This window comes from Gymnoscopelus microlampas (genome assembly GCF_963454915.1).
Source record: "Gymnoscopelus microlampas genome assembly, chromosome: 8".
Lineage (NCBI taxonomy): Eukaryota > Metazoa > Chordata > Actinopteri > Myctophiformes > Myctophidae > Gymnoscopelus > Gymnoscopelus microlampas.
In genome coordinates this window covers 45,621,828-45,649,350 of record NC_139945.1, presented here as the reverse complement: position 1 = coordinate 45,649,350, position 27,523 = coordinate 45,621,828, and the positions used below count along the sequence as shown (strand labels likewise).

General features: G+C 40.8%; 3 protein-coding genes across 8 annotated transcripts in view; 1 reads left to right on the top strand and 2 right to left on the bottom strand.

Moving 5' to 3' along the window:
* The window catches only part of abhd15a (abhydrolase domain containing 15a), a 47,143-nt gene extending 29,138 nt beyond the window's left edge, over nt 1-18,005 (bottom strand). For both annotated transcript variants that reach the window (XM_084065034.1, XM_084065033.1), the window contains exon 1: nt 17,071-18,005. In XM_084065034.1, the coding sequence (XP_083921160.1) occupies nt 17,071-17,640 (570 nt within the window). In that variant the 5' untranslated portion in view covers nt 17,641-18,005. The remainder of the gene's footprint in view (nt 1-17,070) is intronic.
* On the top strand, nt 5,112-9,647 carry LOC311050851 (uncharacterized protein). Of its 3 annotated transcripts, XM_084065026.1 has the most exons (9): nt 5,112-5,445; nt 6,584-6,664; nt 6,785-6,901; nt 7,020-7,121; nt 7,236-7,337; nt 7,452-7,553; nt 7,668-7,769; nt 7,884-7,985; nt 8,100-9,647. In XM_084065026.1, the coding sequence occupies exons 1-9, from the start codon at nt 5,200-5,202 to the stop codon at nt 9,279-9,281; spliced, it is 2,136 nt and encodes a 711-aa protein (XP_083921152.1). In that variant the 5' UTR covers nt 5,112-5,199; the 3' UTR covers nt 9,282-9,647. The 3 variants fall into 3 exon arrangements, with proteins under 3 accessions (XP_083921152.1, XP_083921153.1, XP_083921154.1); XM_084065027.1 differs by lacking the exon at nt 6,785-6,901; XM_084065028.1 differs by lacking the exons at nt 7,884-7,985; nt 8,100-9,647 and having other exon boundaries at nt 7,668-7,872.
* LOC311050852 (uncharacterized protein) lies at nt 12,597-16,916 on the bottom strand. 3 transcript variants are annotated; one of them, XM_084065029.1, is made up of 8 exons: nt 16,583-16,916; nt 15,364-15,444; nt 15,127-15,243; nt 14,907-15,008; nt 14,691-14,792; nt 14,475-14,576; nt 14,259-14,360; nt 12,597-14,144 (listed from the first exon to the last, which is right to left on the bottom strand). In XM_084065029.1, exons 1-8 carry the CDS (start codon nt 16,826-16,828, stop codon nt 12,963-12,965), a joined length of 2,034 nt encoding a protein of 677 aa, XP_083921155.1. In that variant the 5' UTR covers nt 16,829-16,916; the 3' UTR covers nt 12,597-12,962. The 3 variants fall into 3 exon arrangements, with proteins under 3 accessions (XP_083921155.1, XP_083921156.1, XP_083921157.1); XM_084065030.1 differs by lacking the exon at nt 14,907-15,008; XM_084065031.1 differs by lacking the exons at nt 12,597-14,144; nt 14,259-14,360 and having other exon boundaries at nt 14,494-14,792.
* Nucleotides 18,006-27,523: the final 9,518 nt, after the last annotated feature.

Genomic DNA, 27,523 nt, shown 5'->3' with positions numbered 1-27,523 from the left:
AGGTACTAATCCAACCACATACCATGGATTATTTTAGAATGATCAAAGATTGCAGAGACTGCAATGTTGTAATTAAACTCTAAGCCAGGCATACTCAACTTCAACAAGGACAATGTACATGTTTCCCAAGGTATTCTGAGCACGGACAGGCCAGCACAGACTCCTGTGATTTTCCGTCAGGTCTAATAAACTGTCACGTCAATGAGGAATTCCCTGAGTACGGTCTTGAGACACGGTAGGATATGTATGCGCGTACGCGTGCGCATACACACACACACACACACACACACACACACACACACACACACACACACACACACACACACACACACACACACACACACACACACACACACACACACACACACACACACACACACACACACACACACAGAGACAGTGAGTGACATTCCACAAGATAGAATGTATTGTAAACACTTGTATTTACACTGTACTTATTAAAAATGAGTAGCACTCTATTCATTTGAACTATCTATGCTCTATAATACCAAGTCCATCTTTTTGCATACAATGTTATGAAACATATCGGCCAAAGAACAGAGCCCAGCTATAGATAAAGTACATTCACCATTTTGTTCTTTTTTTTCCACAGATAGGAGCTGGACCAAATAAAGAGAATCTAAAGCGATTTTCTCAGTGGTTTCAGATGCCTGAGGCCACAGCCAGTCTACAAAGCTAGACCAGGTCAGTGTTATTCCTTGACAAGTCTTCAGCAGAGCTGTTATGGATATCCTTGGAATAAAGCTGTCTTGGACTGATATACAGTATGTGAAAGGTTTTGCCACTGAGTGCCTGCACCAGACTGTAAAATTCACACACAGATCACAGCTCATCTTTCCTACCGTGTAAATCTGACCTGACTGAACAGAGGAATATCAATTAACGTCACGGATCGGGAGCTGTTGGTTTCCTAGTTCCTAACTTATGTTTACTGATAGATGCTGCAGTTCTGCACCATGCTTGTTGCCATTGGGGCAGTCTCTGTTTTATTTCCTGAGTACAATATTATCCACCCAGAGTTGAATTAGAACATTCCCATGCTGTACTCCTTTCAGCCATCATGTGCAATGAATAGCCTACACTAAATTGTTATTTGAGACATTTGTTTTTAGTTTCTATTGTCAATCATTTATTTTTTTAAGTCTGAGATCTATTTTCCTAATTGTTTCCCCAAGTCAACTGCTCATAAAACGATGCCGTCACTTCTTTCAGTGCTGACTTTCATACAGCACTGAAATCACCCCAGGCATCTGACAAATACAATCTTAATGTATGAACCGGATGAATATAATGTACTGTATATGCGGTCTTTACGGGACACAAACTTACTGGCAATACAAAAGAAATAGGAACCTCAGGAATCTAGCAATAGGGGGGATTCTATCTCTGTTTATGTCTCCTCCTGTAAACCACAAACTTATCAAGTAAAGAACAGAAGGCTGCAACAGCTGCTCAGAATGTCTGGTTAGTGGCACTTTTACTTTACAAGCTGTGAAGTGACTACTCTACACACTGATCAGAGGCCCATAGGTGTCTGCATGTCAGTCACTACATAGTGACTGTACAACAGACTATTTTGTGGCCATTATAGTGCCATTCTGGTGCATATAGACACTGACACGGGCACCCTAGTGCCCCCACACATAGAGAGGGACACAGAGTTGTGTGAGTGAATCTCCCAACAGTGACAGGAGCCGTCTTAATTGGTGAGACCTCACAGAGCCTCAAGCCACAGATGATATAACTGTATATACTACAACACATTTATTGCAGGCCCAGAAAGAGTAAACGGGAGAGGCACAAGATGTGGAGCTAACTTCTCATCTTTCCCATTTGGCTGTTGGCTATAATGGCAGACTAAGAAATTGCTTTTTTCCCTCTATAATTTTCCCATTGGATTTGGGTAGTTGTTTAAAGAAATCACCTATTTGTAAAAAAATAATAATAAAAAGTATTAATTTGCATCATTAAACAGTCTAATCAGGTCCATAGGGCAAATACTTCAACCTTAAAGTTGCATTGTTGCAGCTACAGTCTTTTTTTTCTTTTCTTTTACCACAACTTTATATTTACTGTCCTTTCGTAAGACTCTTTTCCCCTTCTGTGGGTCTCATAGATTAATTTATTTCTCTTGCCAGTCATCTGCCTCTGTCTCCCTCTATTTTTAATGGAAATAATGGAAGTCACTCATTATCTTCGCCAGGCCAAAGGCAGGGGTGAAGATTATGTTTGTGTGTTTTTGAGTCCGGAGCTTATCTTGCAAAACACTCGACCGATTTCCATGGACACAGCCAAGGAAGACACTCAAACATGAGGTTTTTAACTCTTGAACCCAACCATAGGTCATACAATCACATTTTTTTTCCCTCTTCAAATTTTAAGTAACTTCACTTAGACCCATAGGGGTTTCCACAAATGTGACAAATGGCATATTGTTTTTTGCAGAAACATGATTATTATTATTATTATTTTTACCAGTTTACTTCACTAAATTAGATAAACATAATCTCGGGAGTCATGTGATAATGTGCGTGAACAACTTCTTGATATTCAACAGTTCGTCTGTAATTGCCTTCCAAAATTTGCGAGGGGCTTATTTTTTCACAAAACAATATGCCATGGCCTGGCGGAGATATGAGGTCTGCAGTGCAGAGAGCCCCTTTCTAGTTCACACTGCAAAATCCACTGTTCCAAATGCCTTCTACAGTGCACTGCTTTCTTCTCAACAGCTCGTAGGCAGTTTGTATTCATGGACAACCTGCAGTCAAGAAGACTGTTATGGGGATTTGCTCACAGAGCTAACAGTAAAGTAAATGAGCTGCAACTATTCAGGAGGCCCCGGACTCATTAGCAAACATACTCTGTCGTATAACGAAGTATAAATCAGGCAATGGGCATTCAAGTGTAAGCCAAAGTGTATTCATTGAACAGCTCTGGGCCCCCAGACTCAAGCGATGCCTTGTATACAAGTCAAGCGATGCCTCAGCCTCACTCAATTACAACAATCGTATTGAAAGCCAAGATTAGAATACCTGATGTTGCCAGGTACTTTTCTTACTTTGACCTCATCTGCTCTTTTTCTTCCCCTCTTCTTGACTGGGCTTTCCAGAGCTAAATGTTCAAACTGCTTGTAGCTGAATAACCATTATGCATTTGCATCTTCTGAAGCCCATACATTTTGCCCCTTTATATTTGCTACCTGTTTCTACTCCAAAATACAATTAGGCCACTTTGACTATGCTTGCACCTCTTGGTTCTCCAACGTCTCAATGTCACTAAAAACTAAGCTTCAGACATACCTCCCAAAACAAACTGATTCGACTACTTCTCAGCCTAACGCCCATTATTACCCACCTAATTCCAAACACACTTTGCTAGTCTGGGATGACTCAGGGTAGAAGACAGGGTTAAGCAATTAAACATGGGATTGGTATTTTAGATAGTCAAAGGGGCAGTGCCCTCAATACCCTGACTAACGCCCTGACACCATCCCTTAAAAATGTAGATCACTGGCTTCTTCCAAAACAGGCCTGAAAAAACATCTATCAGGAGACCACAAGGGGAGGTAAATGCAATTTTCCCATAGAAAGGTGTCATTCACTGCCGGCATTTTCCTTTTTCTCCTTTGTACTTACAGTAGTGTTTTGTATTTGATGATATGCATTATTGTGTTCTTTTTTTAATACTATGTTGATGAATTGAATACAGGACCACAATGGAAACAAGTCCCCAGGACTTTGTTGTGTTATCCGTTTAGCCTTAATGTCTGACTGTACCTCGTGCTGTTTACATTTCTGACTAATAAAGTTTTCAATCAAAATGTTGGACCCTTACAAGGTCCATTTGGGTACATTTTTATAGTTGCAGAATGAAATTAACACTGAGGATTTGATTGTAGAGAACTGCAGGCTTTTCACACTTGACAACATAACCCTTCAGATGGGTTGAAGTGTATTTCCTGTTGCAGTGTTTGTGAATATCAGTGGCTGACAGGAAATAAACTTAGACCCAAGCTGTTCCTTAGCAACGCTGTTTCACTGACAACGTCTATAATTTAAGTTACAGTTGGTCTATATGGTTACACAAATTCTGTGCTAGAGGAACAGCATGTGTCAGATGTACAGATGGAATTACATTAATCTTGGTTGTATTTTGGATTATGTTAAATGTGCAATTTCTTTGTCTTTAATATCAAAATACTAATTGCACTAATCAGAAACTAACTGTACATTTTCTTAAAGTAACCAGTGATATTATCCCCCAAAACTTCTGTAGGCCAATATTTTTAACATTTTTTTTTGTCTGTAGTAGGCTAGTAGTCTATAGCCTACCAGCAATCTGCAGAATGGAATAGGAATACAGCCGCCTGAAATGGAAGGCTTGTGTAATTTGGGGAGACAAGTGACAATATTTTTTTTATAATAAGTCAGAATCTAATCAAGATGGGCATCTTATCTCATCTGGGTTACCTCTGGTTCATATAGGCCAGGGATCTTCGACAGGGGGTCCAGGTACCCGAGGGGGTCCTCAGAGTTACTACAGGGGCCGCCAAAATTTTGTGTGATATGATATATATTTTTTACACTAACCACTTGAACCCTAGCATTCCTATTCTGAGGAGAACTTTAGCCAAAAATAGCAGATCTACAAGCTCACAACACCTGAGTGAGCTTGTAGATCGGCTATATTTGGCCAAGATGTTTTGTTTGGTGGGGAGTGGGGGAAAGTACATTACATTACATTACATTACAGTCATTTAGCAGACGCTTTTATCCAAAGCGATAAAGTAACATTAACATCATGAATCCAACATGATAGTGCTGACAAACATGTCTAAGTTATCTATGAAAAAGTTTAATCTGCAACATAATTGTATACAACATGTAGTGGGGGTCCCTGCTTCATCTCTCTCTCAGCTAAGGGGTCCTTGGACTTAAAACGTTGAAGACCCCTGATTTAGGCTATTTTACGCACGGTGCTGTGGGCTGCGAAGCATGCAGTATACACTAATCCACAGAGCGCTTCCCTGTAGGTGTAGCTCCGCCCCCTTTAGGTTCCACCGCCATGCTGCGGTGTCAATAACAGTCAGCTGTACTGGGGCGAGTGCGGTGTTAGTGAAGTGCAGTCACTGACTGCTCAAGTTATGGTTTTTACCTGCATTTACTAAACTAACTAAAGATGTACAGAAAGTCGGGACGAACTTGCGTTGTTTATGGCTGCTCCAACAGCAGTGGACAAATTCAACTTTGGAGAGAAAGGGAATGTGAAACACACAAGCCTCTAGTTCATAACAAGTGTCGGTGCCCCAGGCCATATGGCTTACACAGATTCCCTGGGCGTGAGACTGGAGAGGACCAAGATGTTCGCCGAAAGTGGGTAAAAAATGTGAACTTAAAGGACTTTGTTCCCACGAAGAACAGCGTGGTAAGTTTGGGAAACTTTTGGTTAGTTCGCTCTTAATGTTAGCATGCAGCAGCTGCTACTGTATGTAGGCCTAGCTCTGGCCCACAGCGTCAGAAGGAGTTCTCCTTAACGCTATGGAACCTTCATCTAGCCTTTGCCCGAACACCCGCGGTAGCACAAACCTGTTTTCAACATCTTAAAACCGTCTTTGTTTTGGTGAGTAGACAAAGTGCATTTTTGTATTACTCGAGACGAGAGGCTGAGCAGCCTGTGCGTTAAGGAGAACTCCTAACGCTATGGACCAGAGCTACATGGGTGAAACATGTTATCTTATCTAAGTTCAGCTAACGTTAATAACATCATTGTTAGTAGTATGCTAAGCTGCTGCTCTTGTGTGTGCAAAAATGAACCACCTGGGGCGTTATTGTGATAAAATAGTACTTTATTTGGTAAACCTATGGCAGTCTAATGAACACAAATACTACTGTTTTTATGTTGTATTCAGCCACTTATGTAACACAACTCTGTCAGGGTGTAAATGGAACCAAATAAACAGAGTGACTGTTGACTCAGTCACAACAGTGGCTGAATGTTGATGAGCTTCCTATGAAAGCAATGTCTATGACATTGGTTCTCAAAGTGGGGTCCGGGGACCCCCAGGGTCCTTGAGGGAGTTCCAGGGGGTCCCCAGCTAAATGATTGATTAGGCACCTAATGGTTCCTTATGGGGTGTAACTCTGAGAGTGTTCAAATGGAACCAAATGAACCCTAACCTAACGTGTCCATTTGCTTCCATTTGTACACTCTCTGAGTTAAATTGACATAGATTTTACAATATAAATTGCGGTCCAAGTGATAGAAATGCCATTAAATGGGGGTCTGTAGCCCTAATGCATGTCAAACTGGGGGTCCTTGAAATTAAAATGGTTGAGAAGCACTGCTAGAGACGTAAAAAATCTTCTCTTATGGGGGTCCCTGGCATATCTTTTGAAATGGGGGTCCGCGGGCTAATAAGTGTCAATTTGGGGGTCCTTGACATGAAAAGGTTTGAGAACCACTGGTCTATGACATGAAACCATTTAGTGGACAATAGTTTATGTATTGTTGAGTTATATGTGGTACCAGTATTTACTATTAATCTTCTTTATTCCATCTTAAGGTGTGTGGAGTACACTTCCCTGATGGTAGGCCAACAAAAGAACACCCATATCCAGTTTTGCAACTAGGATATAAATATCACGTACGTGAGATCCTTTTTCCCTTCAAATTGATTGTTTTTGGTTCAACATGTTGTTTAATTTATTTTGAAAGAAAAAAAAATGTAGCACTGTTTTTCACTCTTTTTCTTTTGTTTTCATAGGGGAGAATGCAGTCTGGTAGAGCCCCCCCTAAGAGAAGATGCCTTCAGCCATTAAGCAGCAACACATTAAGTGCAGCACCTGAAGACACCACATCGAATGTGGAAAATGTCGATCAAGTACGCTAGATCTTTTTCCCCTTCAATGTGATTGTTTTTGGTTAAATGTATTGTTCAATTTATTTTGAAAGTAAATAAAAAGATGTAAGCACTGTTTCTTTTGTTTTTGTTTTCATAGGGGAGAATGCAGTCTGGTACAGCGCCCCCTAAGATTCGGTGCCCTCAGCCATTAATAGCAGCGCCTGAAGCCACCACATCCAATGTGGAAAATGCCTATCACGTACGTTGGATCTTTTTCCCCTTCAAAATGATTGTTTTTGGTTCAACATGTTGTTTAATTTATTTTCAAAATGAATTTTAACAAATGTAAGCACTGTTTCTTTTGTTTTCATAGGGGAGAATGCAGTCTGGTACAGCGCCCCCTAAGATTCGGTGCCCTCAGCCATTAATAGCAGCGCCTGAAGCCACCACATCCAATGTGGAAAATGCCTATCACGTACGTTAGATCTTTTTCCCCTTCAAAATGATTGTTTTTGGTTCAACATGTTGTTTAATTTATTTTCAAAATGAAGTTTAACAAATGTAAGCACTGTTTCTTTTGTTTTCATAGGGGAGAATGCAGTCTGGTACAGCGCCCCCTAAGATTCGGTGCCCTCAGCCATTAATAGCAGCGCCTGAAGCCACCACAGCCAATGTGGAAAATGCCTATCACGTACGTTAGATCTTTTTCCCCTTCAAAATGATTGTTTTTGGTTCAACATGTTGTTTAATTTATTTTCAAAATGAAGTTTAACAAATGTAAGCACTGTTTCTTTTGTTTTCATAGGGGAGAATGCAGTCTGGTACAGCGCCCCCTAAGATTCGGTGCCCTCAGCCATTAATAGCAGCGCCTGAAGCCACCACAGCCAATGTGGAAAATGCCTATCACGTACGTTAGATCTTTTTCCCCTTCAAAATGATTGTTTTTGGTTCAACATGTTGTTTAATTTATTTTCAAAATGAAGTTTAACAAATGTAAGCACTGTTTCTTTTGTTTTCATAGGGGAGAATGCAGTCTGGTACAGCGCCCCCTAAGATTCGGTGCCCTCAGCCATTAATAGCAGCGCCTGAAGCCACCACAGCCAATGTGGAAAATGCCTATCACGTACGTTAGATCTTTTTCCCCTTCAAAATGATTGTTTTTGGTTCAACATGTTTTTTAATTTATTTTCAAAATGAAGTTTAACAAATGTAAGCACTGTTTCTTTTGTTTTCATAGGGGAGAATGCAGTCTGGTACAGCGCCCCCTAAGAGAAGATGCCCTCAGCCATTAAGCAGCAACACTTTAAGAGCATCACCCGATGACACAACATCAGCACCCGAAGACGCCACATCCAATGTGGAAAATGTCATGCCTCTGCCTGTGAAGCGTGACATCGGCATCCAGTGGCCCGATAGGCCTACTGAGCACAACTACTCAACTACCAAGACACGCCGCAACAGGGCAACACAAACTGATCCTACACCATCATTGTCAGTCTATGACCTGGATGACAAAGATTCAAAATTTTACACAGGCATAGGGATTGAAAGTTTTTGGCAGCTTTTGCATGCCCTCGTAGATTTTCTCCCACCTCCAAAGATTACCTATTTAGCAGTCCACGACCAGCTCTTACTTGTTGTAATGAGGCTACGTCTTTGTTTGATGTTCACAGACTTGGGTAAACGATTTGGAGTAAGCAGGAGCTCAGCATGTAATATCTTTTCACTTTGGAGACCAACACTTGCTAGGTTTATGAGGGAAAAGGTGATTGCGTGGTTGCCCAGAGATACTCTCAAAAGAATAATGCCTTCCTGTTTCAGTGTAAATTATCCCAAAGCAACATGCATAATAGACTGTACTGAAATATTTGTACAAAGGCCAAAACACTTCAGGAAAAGATCACAAACATACAGCAACTACAAACATCATAACACTTACAAAGTCTTATATTGCATTGCCCCGAATGGTTATGTTATGTTCACATCAAAACTGTTTGGTGGAAGGGCCAGTGACACTTTTATCACAAAGAACAGTGGGCTTCTGGAACTCCTGATTCCTGGTGATCAAATTTTAGCAGACCGTGGGTTCAACATCTCTGATGTATTGCCCCCAGGGGTGACTCTGGCTCTTCCAGCCTTTACTCGCGGCCTCAAAGAACTTCCTGAGCATGAAGTTGTGGCAACGCGACGCTTAGCAAATGTCAGAATCCATGTCGAGCGTGCAATTAGAAGGTTCAAATGTTTTAAAATGGTCTGTTATGTGATTCCTGGGAGGGTAAAACATGTTGATGACATTGTAAGTATTTGTGCTGGGCTTTGTAATTTGCAACCCAAGTTAATTCAGACTGGGGAAACATCTGACATTGAGGAAGAAGAGGAATGTCATTTGGATGAAGCTGATGGAGAAAATATGTGCTGATTACTCCAAAAACAGTCGTATTAATTAAGACTTCATTCTCCATTGTAGCTTTAATATTCAAAAAGCAAATTGAAGCACTAACACATCTTTGTCACAGCGTTGCGTTAAATGTACTATTTGTTTCTGAAAAGGAGGGAGATGTTTGTATGAAATGCATCATCTGTGTATTGTAAGACAATATTGTACTTTGTTATATCACAAACTTTGTCAACTGACCATTTGACTTTGATGAAGTGCATTTACTCATGAATGAAATCATTTGACCCTCATTACATTCAAAAGAGGACTACTTTAGCCCATGTACTTTCATGACTCCATGTGCTATTCTAGTAGCTATTGCTGGTAATAAATACTCAAAGTACACAACCTTCAGGTGGCCGATTCTCTCTGTTATCCACTCTTGGTTGTATGGGACATCTGTGATAACCTTTTTAGTAGGGCACTTTCGAGGCTCCGTGAGCACCCCAAAAACACATCTCTTAAACCTGTTTTTTCAGGACCCTAAAGGTGTCTAGTTATGATTTCTGCTTGTTGCCCGGGTCAACTAATGTCCCATGGGATTTATTTTTAACCCTTTCTGACACCTACCCCCAACCCAAACCATAACCTGGAGATAACAGAGAATACCATAACTCTTGAAGTAAACAACATACAGCGACAAATGAACACATTTTTCTATATCATTTTGACCCAAGGAATTCATTAAAGTGGTTATTATTAAGATTCAAGCAGGTCTTGACTATTTCAGGACAGAAACTGTAAAAAACGAACAGAAAATGTTCAAATCACATCTATATTAATCCTTGTATTAAATACTTAAGGTGTATTCTACTTTACCCCATGTTTATGACCCTTATGGTAGTTAAGACATTTTTCTTGTTGCCCAGGTCAACTAATGTCCCATGGGGTTCATTTGGTGACCTTTTTTTTTTTTTTTTTAATAATCTTTTTATTGTTTTTCAGAGTCATCAGTGTCCATCAGCATTTTACACATATGTGGTCGTGGCTTTCCAAGTTAGATATTATAATAGCATTTAGAAAATTAAATGTCAGGGGAATAAGAAATAATACATAAATAAATAGAAATAAATAAAAAATAAAATAAAATAAAAAGATAATGATAATATATATATATATATATATATATATATATATATATATATACATTTTTTTTCTCCCATATTTACAGCATTATATCAAGTGAGAAATTAAACACATTGCTCAATCACAGTACAATTAAGGATGACACTTCCTATGGTATTCACTGGGACTATTAAAGTCATGATCTCTGTTTTTTTTTTTCTTGGCGACCAATCAAGACCAGTATCTGACCAGTAGGTCCTAGGCTAGTTTTCCTACACCACATGTCTTTTCCCAAAAAATATAAATAAAATAAAAATGTGAGCTTAGGTCTGCGAGTGTTTAATTTCTGTTTGTTTATAAGATTATGAAATGCAACTTCTTAAGCAGTGGTGGGAAAAGTACTCACATTTTATACTTAAGTAAAAGTATCAATACTGCAATGTAGAAATACTCTGTTACAAGTACAAGTCCGGAATTGTAAATCTACTTGAGTAAATGTACAAAAGTATTGGTATCAAAATGTACTTAAAGTACCGATAGTAGAAAGTAGTCATTATGCAGAAGTATTTGCATAACTATTTCACAAAGGTATGAAAAATCTTTTGAAAATAGATCTACAAGCTCACAATGCATGGCATTGTTTGCTTGTAGATCGGCTATTTAACCGAAGTTTAAATAGGGTTAATGTATGTTTTGTAATAATAATCCCAATCTACTAAGCAACTAAAGTTTTCAAATACGTGTAGTGGAGTAAAAGTATAATATTTGCCTCTGGGATAGAGTGGAAGTAAAGTAAAAAATCCCGTTAATTGTACTTAAGTACAGTACTTGAGAGTAAATGTACTTAATTACTTTCCACCACTGCTCTTAAGGACTGTACCGTCTAGTCTTGTTAATAATTGCATTTCATAACATTACAGATCAGTGGTATTAACCCTATTCAAATTTTGATAGGTATTCAAGAATATTTCATTCATCACCTGGCATGTGATGAGCAACAAAATGCCAACTACAGGTCCCTGATAGAGGGTCAAAATTACCTGAGCTCCGGATGGGTTGGCCAGATACTCCACATTCTACCAGATGATGAGCACATCATTCTGAAAGGACCTGTGCGTTACTCACAGGACATAAAACATTATCATCATGTTGAAGTAACTCTGCAGAGGAGGGATGGCACAGTTGTAGATGTGAGCTGTGACTGCATGGCCAACCAAGGGAGGAGCTGCAGTCATTCAGCAGGGATACTGTACAAAGTGAAAGATGCTGCCAGTCAGGAATTCACAGGCACAGCATGCACTGATGAGGCTTGTGCCTGGAATAAATCCACCTGTGAAAATGTGTTGCCTGACACAGTGGAGAACATACGAGGGCCAGACCAGGGACCTCGAAAAAATATGAAAGTCACAGCTACGGCATTTCAGACAGATGCAGACGTCATTCAGCACTTTTCATCCCCTGAGATGGCTGGCCTAGCAAATATACCGGGTACCATTTTGCATAATGTGTTGACTGCACAGCCACAAAAGAAAGCAACTGTTAATGAACTGCCTACATTTCATAAACAATGTGCTGAACACATATGTACACTCTGTAACTCTGTTTTTGAAAGATATGTGGTATGTGGGAAAGATGAGAGGGAGAGAATAGCCACAGAAACAAAGGGCCAGAATAGTACATTTTGGCTTGATCAAAGGAAAATTAGAATTACCAGTAGTGAGGCATCTGAAGTGCCCAAAAAGGTAAACCCACAAAACTGGGTGGAACGGAAAGTGAATGGCACCTTTGCTGGTAATGCAGCCACAAGACATGGTCAGACATCTGAGCCTTTGGCTAGAAAATGGTTTGAGGAGACCACAGGACTGACGGTGGAGACTACAGGTCTTATTGTGCACGAAGAAGAAAATTGGCTTGGTGCCAGCCTTGATGGTATCATAGATGCAGATACCATCCTTGAGATTAAATGTCCTACAGAGAAAAAACTTGAGGCACACAATGGCAGTCTGCTAAAAATGATTGAGTCAAACAAATATGATGTAAGGCATATTAATGGACAATACATTCTGAGGGAAACAGCATCGGGATTAGGGTTCTATTACCAGGTACAGCTAGCAATGCATTGTGCTAGCAAAACAAATTGCAAGTTCCTTGTATGGACCCAAAATGAAAAGGTTATCACAGATGTCCCATACAACCAAGAGTGGATAACAGAGAGAATCGGCCACCTGAAGGTTGTGTACTTTGAGTATTTATTACCAGCAATAGCTACTAGAATAGCACATGGAGTCATGAAAGTACATGGGCTAAAGTAGTCCTCTTTTGAATGTAATGAGGGTCAAATGATTTCATTCATGAGTAAATGCACTTCATCAAAGTCAAATGGTCAGTTGACAAAGTTTGTGATATAACAAAGTACAATATTGTCTTACAATACACAGATGATGCATTTCATACAAACATCTCCCTCCTTTTCAGAAACAAATAGTACATTTAACGCAACGCTGTGACAAAGATGTGTTAGTGCTTCAATTTGCTTTTTGAATATTAAAGCTACAATGGAGAATGAAGTCTTAATTAATACGACTGTTTTTGGAGTAATCAGCACATATTTTCTCCATCAGCTTCATCCAAATGACATTCCTCTTCTTCCTCAATGTCAGATGTTTCCCCAGTCTGAATTAACTTGGGTTGCAAATTACAAAGCCCAGCACAAATACTTACAATGTCATCAACATGTTTTACCCTCCCAGGAATCACATAACAGACCATTTTAAAACATTTGAACCTTCTAATTGCACGCTCGACATGGATTCTGACATTTGCTAAGCGTCGCGTTGCCACAACTTCATGCTCAGGAAGTTCTTTGAGGCCGCGAGTAAAGGCTGGAAGAGCCAGAGTCACCCCTGGGGGCAATACATCAGAGATGTTGAACCCACGGTCTGCTAAAATTTGATCACCAGGAATCAGGAGTTCCAGAAGCCCACTGTTCTTTGTGATAAAAGTGTCACTGGCCCTTCCACCAAACAGTTTTGATGTGAACATAACATAACCATTCGGGGCAATGCAATATAAGACTTTGTAAGTGTTATGATGTTTGTAGTTGCTGTATGTTTGTGATCTTTTCCTGAAGTGTTTTGGCCTTTGTACAAATATTTCAGTACAGTCTATTATGCATGTTGCTTTGGGATAATTTACACTGAAACAGGAAGGCATTATTCTTTTGAGAGTATCTCTGGGCAACCACGCAATCACCTTTTCCCTCATAAACCTAGCAAGTGTTGGTCTCCAAAGTGAAAAGATATTACATGCTGAGCTCCTGCTTACTCCAAATCGTTTACCCAAGTCTGTGAACATCAAACAAAGACGTAGCCTCATTACAACAAGTAAGAGCTGGTCGTGGACTGCTAAATAGGTAATCTTTGGAGGTGGGAGAAAATCTACGAGGGCATGCAAAAGCTGCCAAAAACTTTCAATCCCTATGCCTGTGTAAAATTTTGAATCTTTGTCATCCAGGTCATAGACTGACAATGATGGTGTAGGATCAGTTTGTGTTGCCCTGTTGCGCCGTGTCTTGGTAGTTGAGTAGTTGTGCTCAGTAGGCCTATCGGGCCACTGGATGCCGATGTCACGCTTCACAGGCAGAGGCATGACATTTTCCACATTGGATGTGGCGTCTTCGGGTGCTGATGTTGTGTCATCGGGTGATGCTCTTAAAGTGTTGCTGCTTAATGGCTGAGGGCATCTTCTCTTAGGGGGCGCTGTACCAGACTGCATTCTCCCCTATGAAAACAAAAGAAACAGTGCTTACATTTGTTAAACTTCATTTTGAAAATAAATTAAACAACATGTTGAACCAAAAACAATCATTTTGAAGGGGAAAAAGATCTAACGTACGTGATAGGCATTTTCCACATTGGCTGTGGTGGCTTCAGGCGCTGCTATTAATGGCTGAGGGCACCGAATCTTAGGGGGCGCTGTACCAGACTGCATTCTCCCCTATGAAAACAAAAGAAACAGTGCTTACATTTGTTAAACTTCATTTTGAAAATAAATTAAACAACATGTTGAACCAAAAACAATCATTTTGAAGGGGAAAAAGATCTAACGTACGTGATAGGCATTTTCCACATTGGCTGTGGTGGCTTCAGGCGCTGCTATTAATGGCTGAGGGCACCGAATCTTAGGGGGCGCTGTACCAGACTGCATTCTCCCCTATGAAAACAAAAGAAACAGTGCTTACATTTGTTAAACTTCATTTTGAAAATAAATTAAACAACATGTTGAACCAAAAACAATCATTTTGAAGGGGAAAAAGATCTAACGTACGTGATAGGCATTTTCCACATTGGATGTGGTGGCTTCAGGCGCTGCTATTAATGGCTGAGGGCACCGAATCTTAGGGGGCGCTGTACCAGACTGCATTCTCCCCTATGAAAACAAAAGAAACAGTGCTTACATTTGTTAAAATTCATTTTGAAAATAAATTAAACAACATGTTGAACCAAAAACAATCATTTTGAAGGGGAAAAAGATCCAACGTACGTGATAGGCATTTTCCACATTGGATGTGGTGGCTTCAGGCGCTGCTATTAATGGCTGAGGGCACCGAATCTTAGGGGGCACTGTACCAGACTGCATTCTCCCCTATGAAAACAAAAACAAAAGAAACAGTGCTTACATCTTTTTATTTACTTTCAAAATAAATTGAACAATACATTTAACCAAAAACAATCACATTGAAGGGGAAAAAGATCTAGCGTACTTGATCGACATTTTCCACATTCGATGTGGTGTCTTCAGGTGCTGCACTTAATGTGTTGCTGCTTAATGGCTGAAGGCATCTTCTCTTAGGGGGGGCTCTACCAGACTGCATTCTCCCCTATGAAAACAAAAGAAAAAGAGTGAAAAACAGTGCTACATTTTTTTTTCTTTCAAAATAAATTAAACAACATGTTGAACCAAAAACAATCAATTTGAAGGGAAAAAGGATCTCACGTACGTGATATTTATATCCTAGTTGCAAAACTGGATATGGGTGTTCTTTTGTTGGCCTACCATCAGGGAAGTGTACTCCACACACCTTAAGATGGAATAAAGAAGATTAATAGTAAATACTGGTACCACATATAACTCAACAATACATAAACTATTGTCCACTAAATGGTTTCATGTCATAGACCAGTGGTTCTCAAACCTTTTCATGTCAAGGACCCCCAAATTGACACTTATTAGCCCGCGGACCCCCATTTCAAAAGATATGCCAGGGACCCCCATAAGAGAAGATTTTTTACGTCTCTAGCAGTGCTTCTCAACCATTTTAATTTCAAGGACCCCCAGTTTGACATGCATTAGGGCTACAGACCCCCATTTAATGGCATTTCTATCACTTGGACCGCAATTTATATTGTAAAATCTATGTCAATTTAACTCAGAGAGTGTACAAATGGAAGCAAATGGACACGTTAGGTTAGGGTTCATTTGGTTCCATTTGAACACTCTCAGAGTTACACCCCATAAGGAACCATTAGGTGCCTAATCAATCATTTAGCTGGGGACCCCCTGGAACTCCCTCAAGGACCCTGGGGGTCCCCGGACCCCACTTTGAGAACCAATGTCATAGACATTGCTTTCATAGGAAGCTCATCAACATTCAGCCACTGTTGTGACTGAGTCAACAGTCACTCTGTTTATTTGGTTCCATTTACACCCTGACAGAGTTGTGTTACATAAGTGGCTGAATACAACATAAAAACAGTAGTATTTGTGTTCATTAGACTGCCATAGGTTTACCAAATAAAGTACTATTTTATCACAATAACGCCCCAGGTGGTTCATTTTTGCACACACAAGAGCAGCAGCTTAGCATACTACTAACAATGATGTTATTAACGTTAGCTGAACTTAGATAAGATAACATGTTTCACCCATGTAGCTCTGGTCCATAGCGTTAGGAGTTCTCCTTAACGCACAGGCTGCTCAGCCTCTCGTCTCGAGTAATACAAAAATGCACTTTGTCTACTCACCAAAACAAAGACGGTTTTAAGATGTTGAAAACAGGTTTGTGCTACCGCGGGTGTTCGGGCAAAGGCTAGATGAAGGTTCCATAGCGTTAAGGAGAACTCCTTCTGACGCTGTGGGCCAGAGCTAGGCCTACATACAGTAGCAGCTGCTGCATGCTAACATTAAGAGCGAACTAACCAAAAGTTTCCCAAACTTACCACGCTGTTCTTCGTGGGAACAAAGTCCTTTAAGTTCACATTTTTTACCCACTTTCGGCGAACATCTTGGTCCTCTCCAGTCTCACGCCCAGGGAATCTGTGTAAGCCATATGGCCTGGGGCACCGACACTTGTTATGAACTAGAGGCTTGTGTGTTTCACATTCCCTTTCTCTCCAAAGTTGAATTTGTCCACTGCTGTTGGAGCAGCCATAAACAACGCAAGTTCGTCCCGACTTTCTGTACATCTTTAGTTAGTTTAGTAAATGCAGGTAAAAACCATAACTTGAGCAGTCAGTGACTGCACTTCACTAACACCGCACTCGCCCCAGTACAGCTGACTGTTATTGACACCGCAGCATGGCGGTGGAACCTAAAGGGGGCGGAGCTACACCTACAGGGAAGCGCTCTGTGGATTCGTGTATAGGCTACGTGAAGGGGGAACAAGAAAGAAAATCAAGAACGGTGCATGCTGCATGGTGAATGTTACCTTAAGCACATTCCTAGTGATCTTCCCAAAAGAATTGGGGATAATGAGCAGAACAGGACACGTGGAATGGCTGGAGGTCCTCCTGCGGGCTTTGTGGTGGTAAGAGGTGCCATGCAGTGCCACTGCCCAGTCCAAGGCCACCAGCCCGTCGTCGCTCAGCTGCAGGTTGTCGCGGACAAAGGTGACCGGACTGTCGTAGGGCCAGCACGCCTCATACACGGTCTGGAGGAAGGCGCTGGCTCGCCAGGTCGACCAGCCCACACACGGCGAATAGCTGCTGAACGTCCTGCAGTGTTTGAGCAGGTAGTTGGCGAGCGCGGAGGGCTTGCATATCAGCGCGACCGTGGAGGCGTCATCATCATCTCCTGTCTGCAGCCCGTGGTCTCCACCGTGGTCTCCACGGTCTGAGACCGCAGTGCTCTCTGCCGTCGTCTCCCTCGTTTTCCGTCGTCCTCCTTGGAGCAACGGTGCTTCTGTCTGCTTCTTCTCGGTGGCAAAATATTGTGAGCCTGGCCAGATGAATGCCACCAGGATCACAACAATGCAGAGAGCCACAAGCCATCCCAGCATTGGAACGATCAGACGGACCGAGCGCAATTAATGATATATAGGCTACTACACCTCTTTAGCGTTTGGATTTTAGGTTGATGTATATAAAATCGCATTACAAATACTACTCTAACGGACCATCTTCAATTTAACAAGATCGCACAGAGGACAATGAAACTGCTCTCGACAGTGAAGTTTTATTATGAACTACGGCTGAGCCAGTGTCCCTCTTTCAGTTTGCCGTTGTGCCAAATAATGAAGGCGCACAGATTGCTCGTTGCAGTCAGATGCAGTCTTAAATGTAATGTCAGCCTAGGTCAGTTCCACACTGGAATTCTTCTCTCCATTTACAGTACACGCTTCAACGTAAGCTGTTGGTGAAGGATGAGGATCCCGTGCAGGGCTGCGCTTGATAGATCAACTGTGTGTGTGAGTGAACGCCAGCAACGCTGTGAGTGTGAAGTGAATCAGCGTTGCCAGGTTTCGCGAGACAAACAAGCAACCAGGTCTATGAAAACAAGCCCAAAATAAGCGATTTGAAAATAGATCTATCATGTAGATCTGCTATTTTCAAATACAATTGTGGAAAAAAAGTCCACACAAATCTCGTACCAGACTTATATGTCAAATGTTTTCAACCGTACCGTACGGGGATCCCTGGCACAAGGTTTTTTAAGATGGGGGTCCGTGGACAAATACATATTAATTTGGGGGGTCCTTGACACGAACAAAATGTGGTTTAAACAACATTAGGAAACAAGCCCAAAATAAGCAACTACACTTTAGAAACAAGCCCTAAAACCTGCAACTACCAATATTTACATTAAGCAACTTTAGAGAAAAAGAAGCCCAAAGTCACTTATAATAAGCCGAGATGGCAACACTGAGCTGAATGCGATGCACTGACTGTTGATGCTGGAGGCAGGCAGGCGCCTCCCATCATGTCCAAACGTGCCCTTTGCGTCGGTCTCTTGCACATGTTCTTCCATCATTAGACTATCCATTTTTAGATCTGTGTCTGAGTTACTTTTTTTTTAATCAAATGTAATATTATTTTCAAGGGGATTAGCCTACTAATCATTTGTGGCAAGAATCCCCTGCCTAACACATGTCCCATAGAATATTTATTGGGACAGTACTATTCTGATCTTTCAGCAGTCTTTAATAAAGACTCTTTATAGCTTTTTTTCAATCAGGTTGTATGGTAGGTCTATATAACTTGAGCTCAAGTAGGCCTATACATTTCCTCCCATGGGTGGGAGAGAGCTGTATAGTGCACACTGCAAAATATACTCACTCTTTACTTTCAGTTATGGTTTAGCATGCTGGGTGGGGCACATTGCTACATATTTCTCATGCTTAAATATGAAACCGAGAAGAATGCATCTTCAGTGATAAATTCAGCAGGATGCAACCTTTTGTTTACATGACGCCACCGGCCACCCAACATACACTGTAAGAGCTGGATCCCTGGATGGGCCTGTCTAGGATCCTGACTTTGTGCTCCGTTCCAGTGCACCAGCCTTTCATTTCAGAAGCTGAACCTAAAAGGCCCCGCAGATAGGCATATATTTTATGAACAGGCAAAGTATAGGCAAGCACCCGGGGGCTGGGGCCCTGAGCAATAAGGGGCCACTGAGGGCTCATTGAAGTCGATTAGAGGGGTAAGAATCGCTCACAAACTATTTAGTTTCCTTGTTGTCCTTTCTGGTTGTCAAGAACCACTAGTCTAACTGTTTGTTGATGGCACATTGCAGCTCTCTGCAGTAAATCCTGATGTACGCGTGTCTCAGGCATGTTTAGATCACCCTTGCGCTTTTCGAACTGTTACAGAGATCCTTTACTGTCTGGTTGTTATAGGCTCTGAGGCAGTCTCTTAGCCCCAGCGCTGTATGACTATGCACTATCAATGAAAACAATTGACACTGAAAGCACGCTTTGTGCTTTAATGTCAAATGGTGTGTTCAATGTCCTAATGACCTGTATCTCTGTACGATGACCTATATCTCTGTATGACCGGGATATCACTAATTTACTCTGTCAGCTGTCACCCTGTCACAGATAAACCTGCCACATGTCCTATGATATCGAAGGAATAACGTGTTTATGGAACCAAAAGTTGTACACAAGGACACTATAAGATGAACAACAACTTATTATGATGACACCCTGATGCCTGACAGCTCATCAGATATGATCTGACATCTAAGGGTCTTAACCAATCGTTAGGATCCACCTTATATCTGATGTCCGGACTCCAACTTGTGTATAAATACTATTGCCTGTATTTGTAATATCAGAGAGATATTTTTGCTGTACGGTGCCTCGTGGATTGATTCTTTCTCTTAAAGGGATATTTCACTTTCAGAAAAACCTTTGGTCATTTTATCATCTACTCAAGCCTTTGTGAACCCCCCAGACAGTTTTTAAGTTGCTCGATTCAGTATTTAGATATTTCATTTTCATTTTATCAGACACGCCCCCTTCCTATACAAGCCCATTGTAACTTCAAACTCCATTTTAACCATGTTAGATTCATCAAAAACACCCGTCCTTGGTTCTGGTGACTCACCCTGCCCTCCTAATGCGTGAGGGGGCCGTGTTTTTCCGAGATTTTCTTTTCATTTATTTAATTTTATTTTTTTATTGTATTTTTCTTTTTTTTCATTTTCCAAAAAAGATATTAAAAATAAATGAAAAAAGTAATCGAAAAAACACGGCCCCCTCACGTATTAGGGGGGCGGTAGGAGACGGGTGAACCAAGGATGGGTGTTTTTGATGAATCTAACATGGTTAAAATGGAGTTTGAAGTTACAATGGGTTTGTATAGGAAGGGGGCGTGTCTGATAAAATGAATATCTAATATCTAAATATTGAATCAAGCAAGTTAAAAACTGTCTGCGGGGCTCACAAAAGCCTGAGTAGACGATACAATCACCAAAAGTTTTTTTGAAAGTGAAATATCCCTTTAATACAACGTCAACCTTTTAATTTGAGAACCGGCCTGTGTCTGTCTTTGATTTCGTCTCATCCTTTTTACACTGGGTTTTCAACTACAAATAGTTTTAATTAACATAGAGCAGGATTTACGACCCTTTATCAACTCTATTACTTATGTTTTTAAATTAAAACAGAAAAAATAGCCGATCTACAAGCTCACAACGCGTCACAAGTTCACAACGTGACGTGTTGTGAACTTGCAGATCGGCTATATTTTCACTCCTTCATTTTTGCGAGACTCTTGTATGGCGAAGTAGGGCATTAAAAACATAATATGCTATTTGAGGTTTCTGCCCGACAGCAACGATATGAAATTGTGGATGGGTGTGTTGTAAATAAAGACTGGATAATCCTATGTAGTAAAAAATGAAGATTTGTTGATGAGAAGAGGCTATTTGGGCCAAGGATGAAAATCGCATTTTCCTAGCTTACGGGGAAAACTCAAGTCAATATTCACAATTGTGAAATGAATGGACTCAAAAACAAATAGAATTACCACTACAAGTACTGTGACTTAACTGTTAGTTAATACGTGACTTATTTGTAAGGTTGCACTCTACATTAGCACCTTTGCTATAGAGGGAAATGTTTTATTTTAGACTACATTAATATAAATGATGGCACCTTAACAAAGTGCTGGGGCCTGCCAGGGATAAATTAATAGTGATGTTGCATAAGCTTTCAAGTGAAAATAAACCCAAAGGGGAAGAGATAAAACAATGAAACGTTGTGTGTGTAATATGTTCCTGCTAACACCTTATTTTTCTCTTGTGGGTTAGGTAATGGAAAATGGTCCAACTTCCCGAACCTCAGTTGTACCAACTCCATGAAACTTTGCACACACACTGCCTGGAAAAACCTCCATCCAATGGCCAATGGCCAATCTTTCAAATTGGCCTCATGGTGGCGCTATAATAGCCTGCTTCATGTTTTGGCCTATAACTATTGAACCATAGGTCTTACAATACAAATATTTTTTCCCTGGATTCCTTGGATCACACCCCGCCATTTGTGCCAGACTAGATTTTCCGCCATATCACATTTTCTTCTAAACACACTACTCCTACAATTTGTCTCCAAAACTCACACAAATTGATACATATTATCTCTGGAGTCATGTATCAGTATCAGTCATATTTGGCAGATTCCATTCCAATTGACTATGACTACCTTCCAAATTTTGCAGGCCCTGGGTAGGCAACCAAGCCTTTTTTTTGTTTATAATCACTACTTTCTCTCTCACGACTGTGTAATGTAGACCTAGTTGAAAGCCACTCCTGTTATAGAAATATTTCGCTTTGTCCATTCAAAAACGTGAATTTTGTTCATGGATCTAATTTCAACATGCAATTTCAACAGAGTATTCAACAGGAGAATATGAGCCAAAATTATTTTTGAGATGTTAGTCTTTTGGGCAAAGTTGTCAGTATATTGCATAAGACTATATTTGAGCACATGATAAAACTTTAGTTTGACCATTTTCGGATTTCATGAAGTGAAAATAGAAGATTGTGATTTTCTCCATTTACATAGCTAACTAGAATTCCTGTGTGTTGTTTGTGCTCTTAAGCCCAATCCACACCAATGATTCACCATGCAACTCCTTGCAACATGCAACTACTTGCAACTACTTGCAATCATTATCCTCAATGGCAGTTGCAAGGAGTTGCATTGGTGCGGTTGACCATAAAACGGTTTTGTTGCAAGGAATTGCAACTAGTTGCATCGATGCGGTTTGGCCTTTAGAGGAAAGATTCTTCAAATCGATGCATTGCATGAAATGTTTTGGTGAATAGCAACAATGACAATAATCCAGATGTAACCAGTGTGCAAACTCAGCCAGTTGCTTTAAGGAGGTCAAAATGGGATGACGGAAATATTTGTACCAGAGTAATAGATTTTGTATTGATGAGGAGGGAGGAGGAAAAAAAGGTTAATGAAATCACATGAGAAACAGAGGCAGAAATCAGAAGTGATGAGAAGAAAGAGTTTAAAGGGGATACAAAACAAGTGCAACTGGATGAAGAAAAAGACAAAACTGGAACAATAAGGGAAAGATGTCTAGTAAGAACCACCTCTCAGTTCTCTCTCCTGATTGAATGAAATTGGTATCCTGACCTGAAACATTAGTTCCTGCTTAATGCATAGATGGAGAGACGGAACCCCTGTTACTGTACAAACACTATAGGCTATACAGCAATGATTGCTATATAGAATATAAATCTATTTAACACCTGTTTTAACAACGGCAGCACACCTGTTCATCCATGGATGTAATGAAAACAATCACACACCCATATTGCTTTGTTTTTTAACACAAACCTGGTAAGAACACACAAACAATGTGTTAATCAAAAGACATAGTTTTAACAAGTTATGCACATACATTACATGCTCATGTGTATTTTGTCCACAAACATGCATTGTGCCATAGCCTACTGACAAAAAAAGAAAAGGACTTTTCTTATTTTCTCTATGAGGCTTAGCCACTTTTTAGAGACTGAATATAGAACATCTCCAGTTCTCCACCTGGATGTTTTATGAATGAAATAATTCCTGGCTGAAGCAAAGCTGAAGACATTCTGGGCACCTTGGAGAATTTGGACATGTTTTTCTAATTATACTGTTATTATACCATAACATAAATATCGCTCTTCATGACAACTAAAGCTCTGCAGGAAGCTGGAACACATGTGTTGTGATGTTATGTTCCCCAACATCTTGGAGATGCCTCCATTGTGGTGCAGGCAGAGGCAAATGTTTCAAACGTTTCAAAAGAAACAGGCCCTGGTCCTCCTGGGAGCCTCTGTGGGAAGTTTTGTTTTTGTTTCTTCCCAATGGACTGTATTAGTATAGTATTGCAGATTTTTTTACACAGCTCTTTTATGTTCTATTACAAACCGTGTGCAATTTTGTTGTAAAGATCAGCGGAGCTACTCAGAATGTAAGAAGATCTGTTCTAGCCTATACTTGCATGGCCGGATTATTTCACTCACTGGGTTGAAATGAATGTACTGTCATGAAACCACTTACCGTGTGTGACAGAGCAAAACTAAAATGTTGCCATCCTAGTCAACAAAATGTACTGTTTTGCAAACACGACGCAAGTGGGTGAGTTTATTTCATTTGTTCATCTCTGTAACTACAGTATGCGTGACATACAAACTAGAGTCTCTTGCACAGTCATCAGAACATGACAGCATTGTCAAAGCCCAAGAAATAGTGTCATAGGAAGATGCACAATGTAAGTGCACATCCACACAAGCTCAACAATGATTAGGCTATTTAATCTAAAACATAAGCGTTGGTGGGTGGGGTCAGTTTGAAACTGGTCTAAAAACCCCCCTGGGGGCAGAAGACTGCTCAGATTGAATGTCAGCCAGGCAATAATGTTTTGACAATTCCAGGGGCCAAATGGCTGATGTGAAGCTCCCCAGGCCATAGCCATCCGTCCAGTGGATGAAATCTGGACTCAGAGACTAACACGGTTGCTGTCCCTTCCCCAGATGGTGTCCAGGGACTGGAAGGGGTATGTTTGTTTTGAGGTGAAAAGAACTGCCACTGCCAATACCCAATACTTGGCAAAAAAAAGGGTGGTCCGGCCGTAGATGTTAAACACCCATGAGGCCCTGGTATAATTCTCGCTAGCGACTTGGCCGAATGCTCTAACGAAGGCAAATGGTCATGTTTGTGAGTGGGATACTGGTGTTGTGTCCTTTTAAGATATGTTTTGGGCCTTTTTCTGCCTTTATTTGAGAGGAAAGTAGGCTGACGGGAAATGAGGAGAGAGATGGGGGTAGACACGCAGCAAAGGCCGTCGGGATCGGGAGTCGAACTCGCAACACTCTGTCAGACTGGATTTCAGGCCTATACGTGGTGTGCGCCTGGACCGCTAGGCCAGCGGACGCTCCTGATGTTGTGTCCTTGTCTCTGCCCTAGTAGTGACAAGGACTCTCCTTCTGGTTGGTTGGGGCGCCTGTTCTGCGGGGAAGGGAACTGGGAAAGATAGTGTTACATTCTTTACATTACAAACTTTACTGTTGGGTGAAATCATGTGAATCATTGGAGGCATGTGGTTGTTTACACTCTCTCTTGGCCAACAGTGGGGGTTGCAGTGACAGTGGCCACAATACACAGTGGTAATTTGACAATGACTAAACTGGGAGAAAAGTAATACAAAAGTTGTTGATAAAAACTTGTCAAAACCTCCCTAGAAAAGGATTAGTGGCATTCTTACTTCACAGAGACCTGAATAAATTGAAGTTGTTATGCGTTAATCATCACAATTAGGGATATTACTCAGACCCAAAAGGGAGAGAAAGGAAGTCAGTGCCATGTGAGGCCAAGGATAGGACAGAGGGAGCACTTGGTCCAGCCCTATGAGTCATGGTTAAGTAAGTGTATAGAACCAATTTGTGGGCCGCCCTTCCTTAACCAAATATCACTCTCTCTCTCCATTCTAAATTTCCCTTGATGGAGATGGAAACCAGCTGTGCGTGTTTGATGTAATTATCAGTGGTTGTTTTTTATATATGTGACACTGTATGTGTATTGAAAAGAAATGAAATGAAGATTGCAGCCTTCCTTGTTTACTTTTCAAACTCCTCTGCAACCTTGTCTCTTCATCGACTGTGTCGCCATGGCATAACTACAACAACCCTCAAAACAAACAGCCGCTCCTTTGGTGTCATGGCCTCACAAAGCTTGCTGCAGTCCAGGCATCTGACACTTCATCTCAGGATATATCTGGGCTTGCTTTTATCATGACTCATTTGATTTGGGTTATGGGGAAAAACACATTTCAACCTGGCATCCCTATTTTGGGCATGTCATTATAAACCAAAGTTTTCAAAAAACAGCAAAAATATTCTTGCAGCGCAACACTGTCATGCGATGAAGTATACAACCGGGCATACGTAGTTAAAAGTGTATTCAAAATCAGCTGCATATAAAGATGATGTGTATATTTTTTGTGAGCTCATTTGTTGCAAAACACCATGTGCTGGCTTTTGTTGGCATCAACTTGAGCAAAAGTCAACCTTTTGATCTCCACACACGTCCTTCCACTGAACCCTGCTGCTGACGTGTAGCAGCTCATAGTGTTGGCAGAGTGATGCGCATTGTTAAATAGATGTGTCTACTTGCATGGATGCCTACTTGATGAATTTAGTCTCTGAGGAATGAGACACGTAGTGTACATAACAGAAACTGCCAAAATAAAAGTCTCTACACAATTGCTTTTATAACATCAATAAATAATACACATATTTTGCATTAAGGAGGACCATGGCTTAAACAATGTCCTGCACAACTGTAGCATACAGATAATAAATACTAATAAATAGTCTAAAAGAAGATGAGCCAGACTAATGCTATTGAAAAAGTAATTTAAAAAAAAGTTGAGACCCATTTTGAAAAATGCCTGCGAGTGCAACCACAACCACTGTACTATTGGTGGGTAGGGAGCGAGGGGGTGGATCTTCACTCAGTATAACCCAATCACAAGCCTCAAAGGCATACCCTGCTTTATCATCAATTTTCAAATTAATGCAACCATAATTTACAAAAACAGCATAATCATGCGGTTTACTAAGGAAATACAACCTTGTGTGTAAAGTCATGTCAAGCCCCTATTGACTTCAATGGAATTAAATTTATTTAGCAGCCGGAAGAGGGGAATCAGCACGCCCGCCGCTGGGCCCTTAATGAGAACTACAGCATGCTTCCGCACTGAATTCATTTTCAAGAACGAACTCTTGCCGCCTGGTTATGGGCTGGGGCTGTGGTGCGCTATAAACCACATGCTCTTTAGCTGATTTCCTGTGCCATTTAAAGTTCCTGTGAAATAATAGCATCAAAAGCTCAGACAGGAGACTAAACAGACAAACACATCAACGTTTCAAACATGGTTAATTGGCCTAGCTGTCCATAACACACTTACAAGGATTGATGGCTGACTCACGTCTGTTTTCTATTGATTGTTGTTATGACATTTGTCAAGTTATAAGTATTTATAAGTCACTATTTTGTTATAAAGTAGTAGGGATAGGCAGTTGCTAGAAATGGCTGAGCCACCAATGCAGCCAGGGAAATCAAATGTTTTGATGAATATTAAGTAACAAATATATGCCTTCACATAAAACTGAGATATTGCAACAAATTACTTTAACATTTCAAAGCAAAACCGTTTGAGCCAGTGAAAAATCTGGTTTCACTTCTCTACGCAGTTCAAAGAGTTTCAGTGTTTCCTACAGCAAAGGTAGACGCAGGCACGCAGCGTCATTAAAGGCCAATTTGTTTGTCATTACGGCATTATCCCCCCAACATGAAATGCATTGCATAAATAAACAATACCACTGTATGTGAAAGATAAAACGGGAAGTGATAAACAAGTGCATGTGTGTAAGATAAGACAACATATGAATAAAAGATTGATCCTTTATTCCTGGGAAACTGCATACTTATCTGTATGCATTTATGTGCGTTTCATTCCGTTACTGCCCTGCTTGTCAAGACACCCTCTCACCACACTAGGCAATCATTATGTGTGTCAAACTTTTCCACTGGGAAAAATGAAATCTAGCTGCCACCTCTAGCCAAGTTTTCCTTCCCCCTGGTGGGACTGACACAGACAGAGAAGATCTCATCAGCCCACATATCTCATTACAGCACCCGAAGATTGAAGGCTCTGTAATTGACTGTAAAAAAAAAGAAAAAGAAAGTTGGGGCAGATGAGTGTGTGTGTGTGTGTGTGTGTGTGTGTGTGTGTGTGTGTGTGTGTGTGTGTGTGTGTGTGTGTGTGTGTGTGTGTGTGTGTGTGTGTGTGTGTGTGTGTGTGTGTGTGTGTGTGTGTGTGTGTGTGTGTGTGTGTGTGTGTGTGTGTGTGTGTGTGTGTGTGTGTGTT

Bases quoted from the DNA above. Each gene is read 5' to 3' on its own strand.
- LOC311050851 (XM_084065026.1), top strand. From the start codon at position 5,200: ATGTACAGAAAGTCGGGACGAACTTGCGTTGTTTATGGCTGCTCCAAC. The intron at 6,665-6,784 runs GTACGTGAGATC...TTGTTTTCATAG, and splicing joins AACTAGGATATAAATATCAC to GGGAGAATGCAGTCTGGTAG. The intron at 7,338-7,451 runs GTACGTTAGATC...TTGTTTTCATAG, and splicing joins ATGTGGAAAATGCCTATCAC to GGGAGAATGCAGTCTGGTAC.
- LOC311050852 (XM_084065029.1), bottom strand. From the start codon at position 16,828: ATGTACAGAAAGTCGGGACGAACTTGCGTTGTTTATGGCTGCTCCAAC. The intron at 14,793-14,906 runs GTACGTTGGATC...TTGTTTTCATAG, and splicing joins ATGTGGAAAATGCCTATCAC to GGGAGAATGCAGTCTGGTAC. The intron at 14,361-14,474 runs GTACGTTAGATC...TTGTTTTCATAG, and splicing joins ATGTGGAAAATGCCTATCAC to GGGAGAATGCAGTCTGGTAC.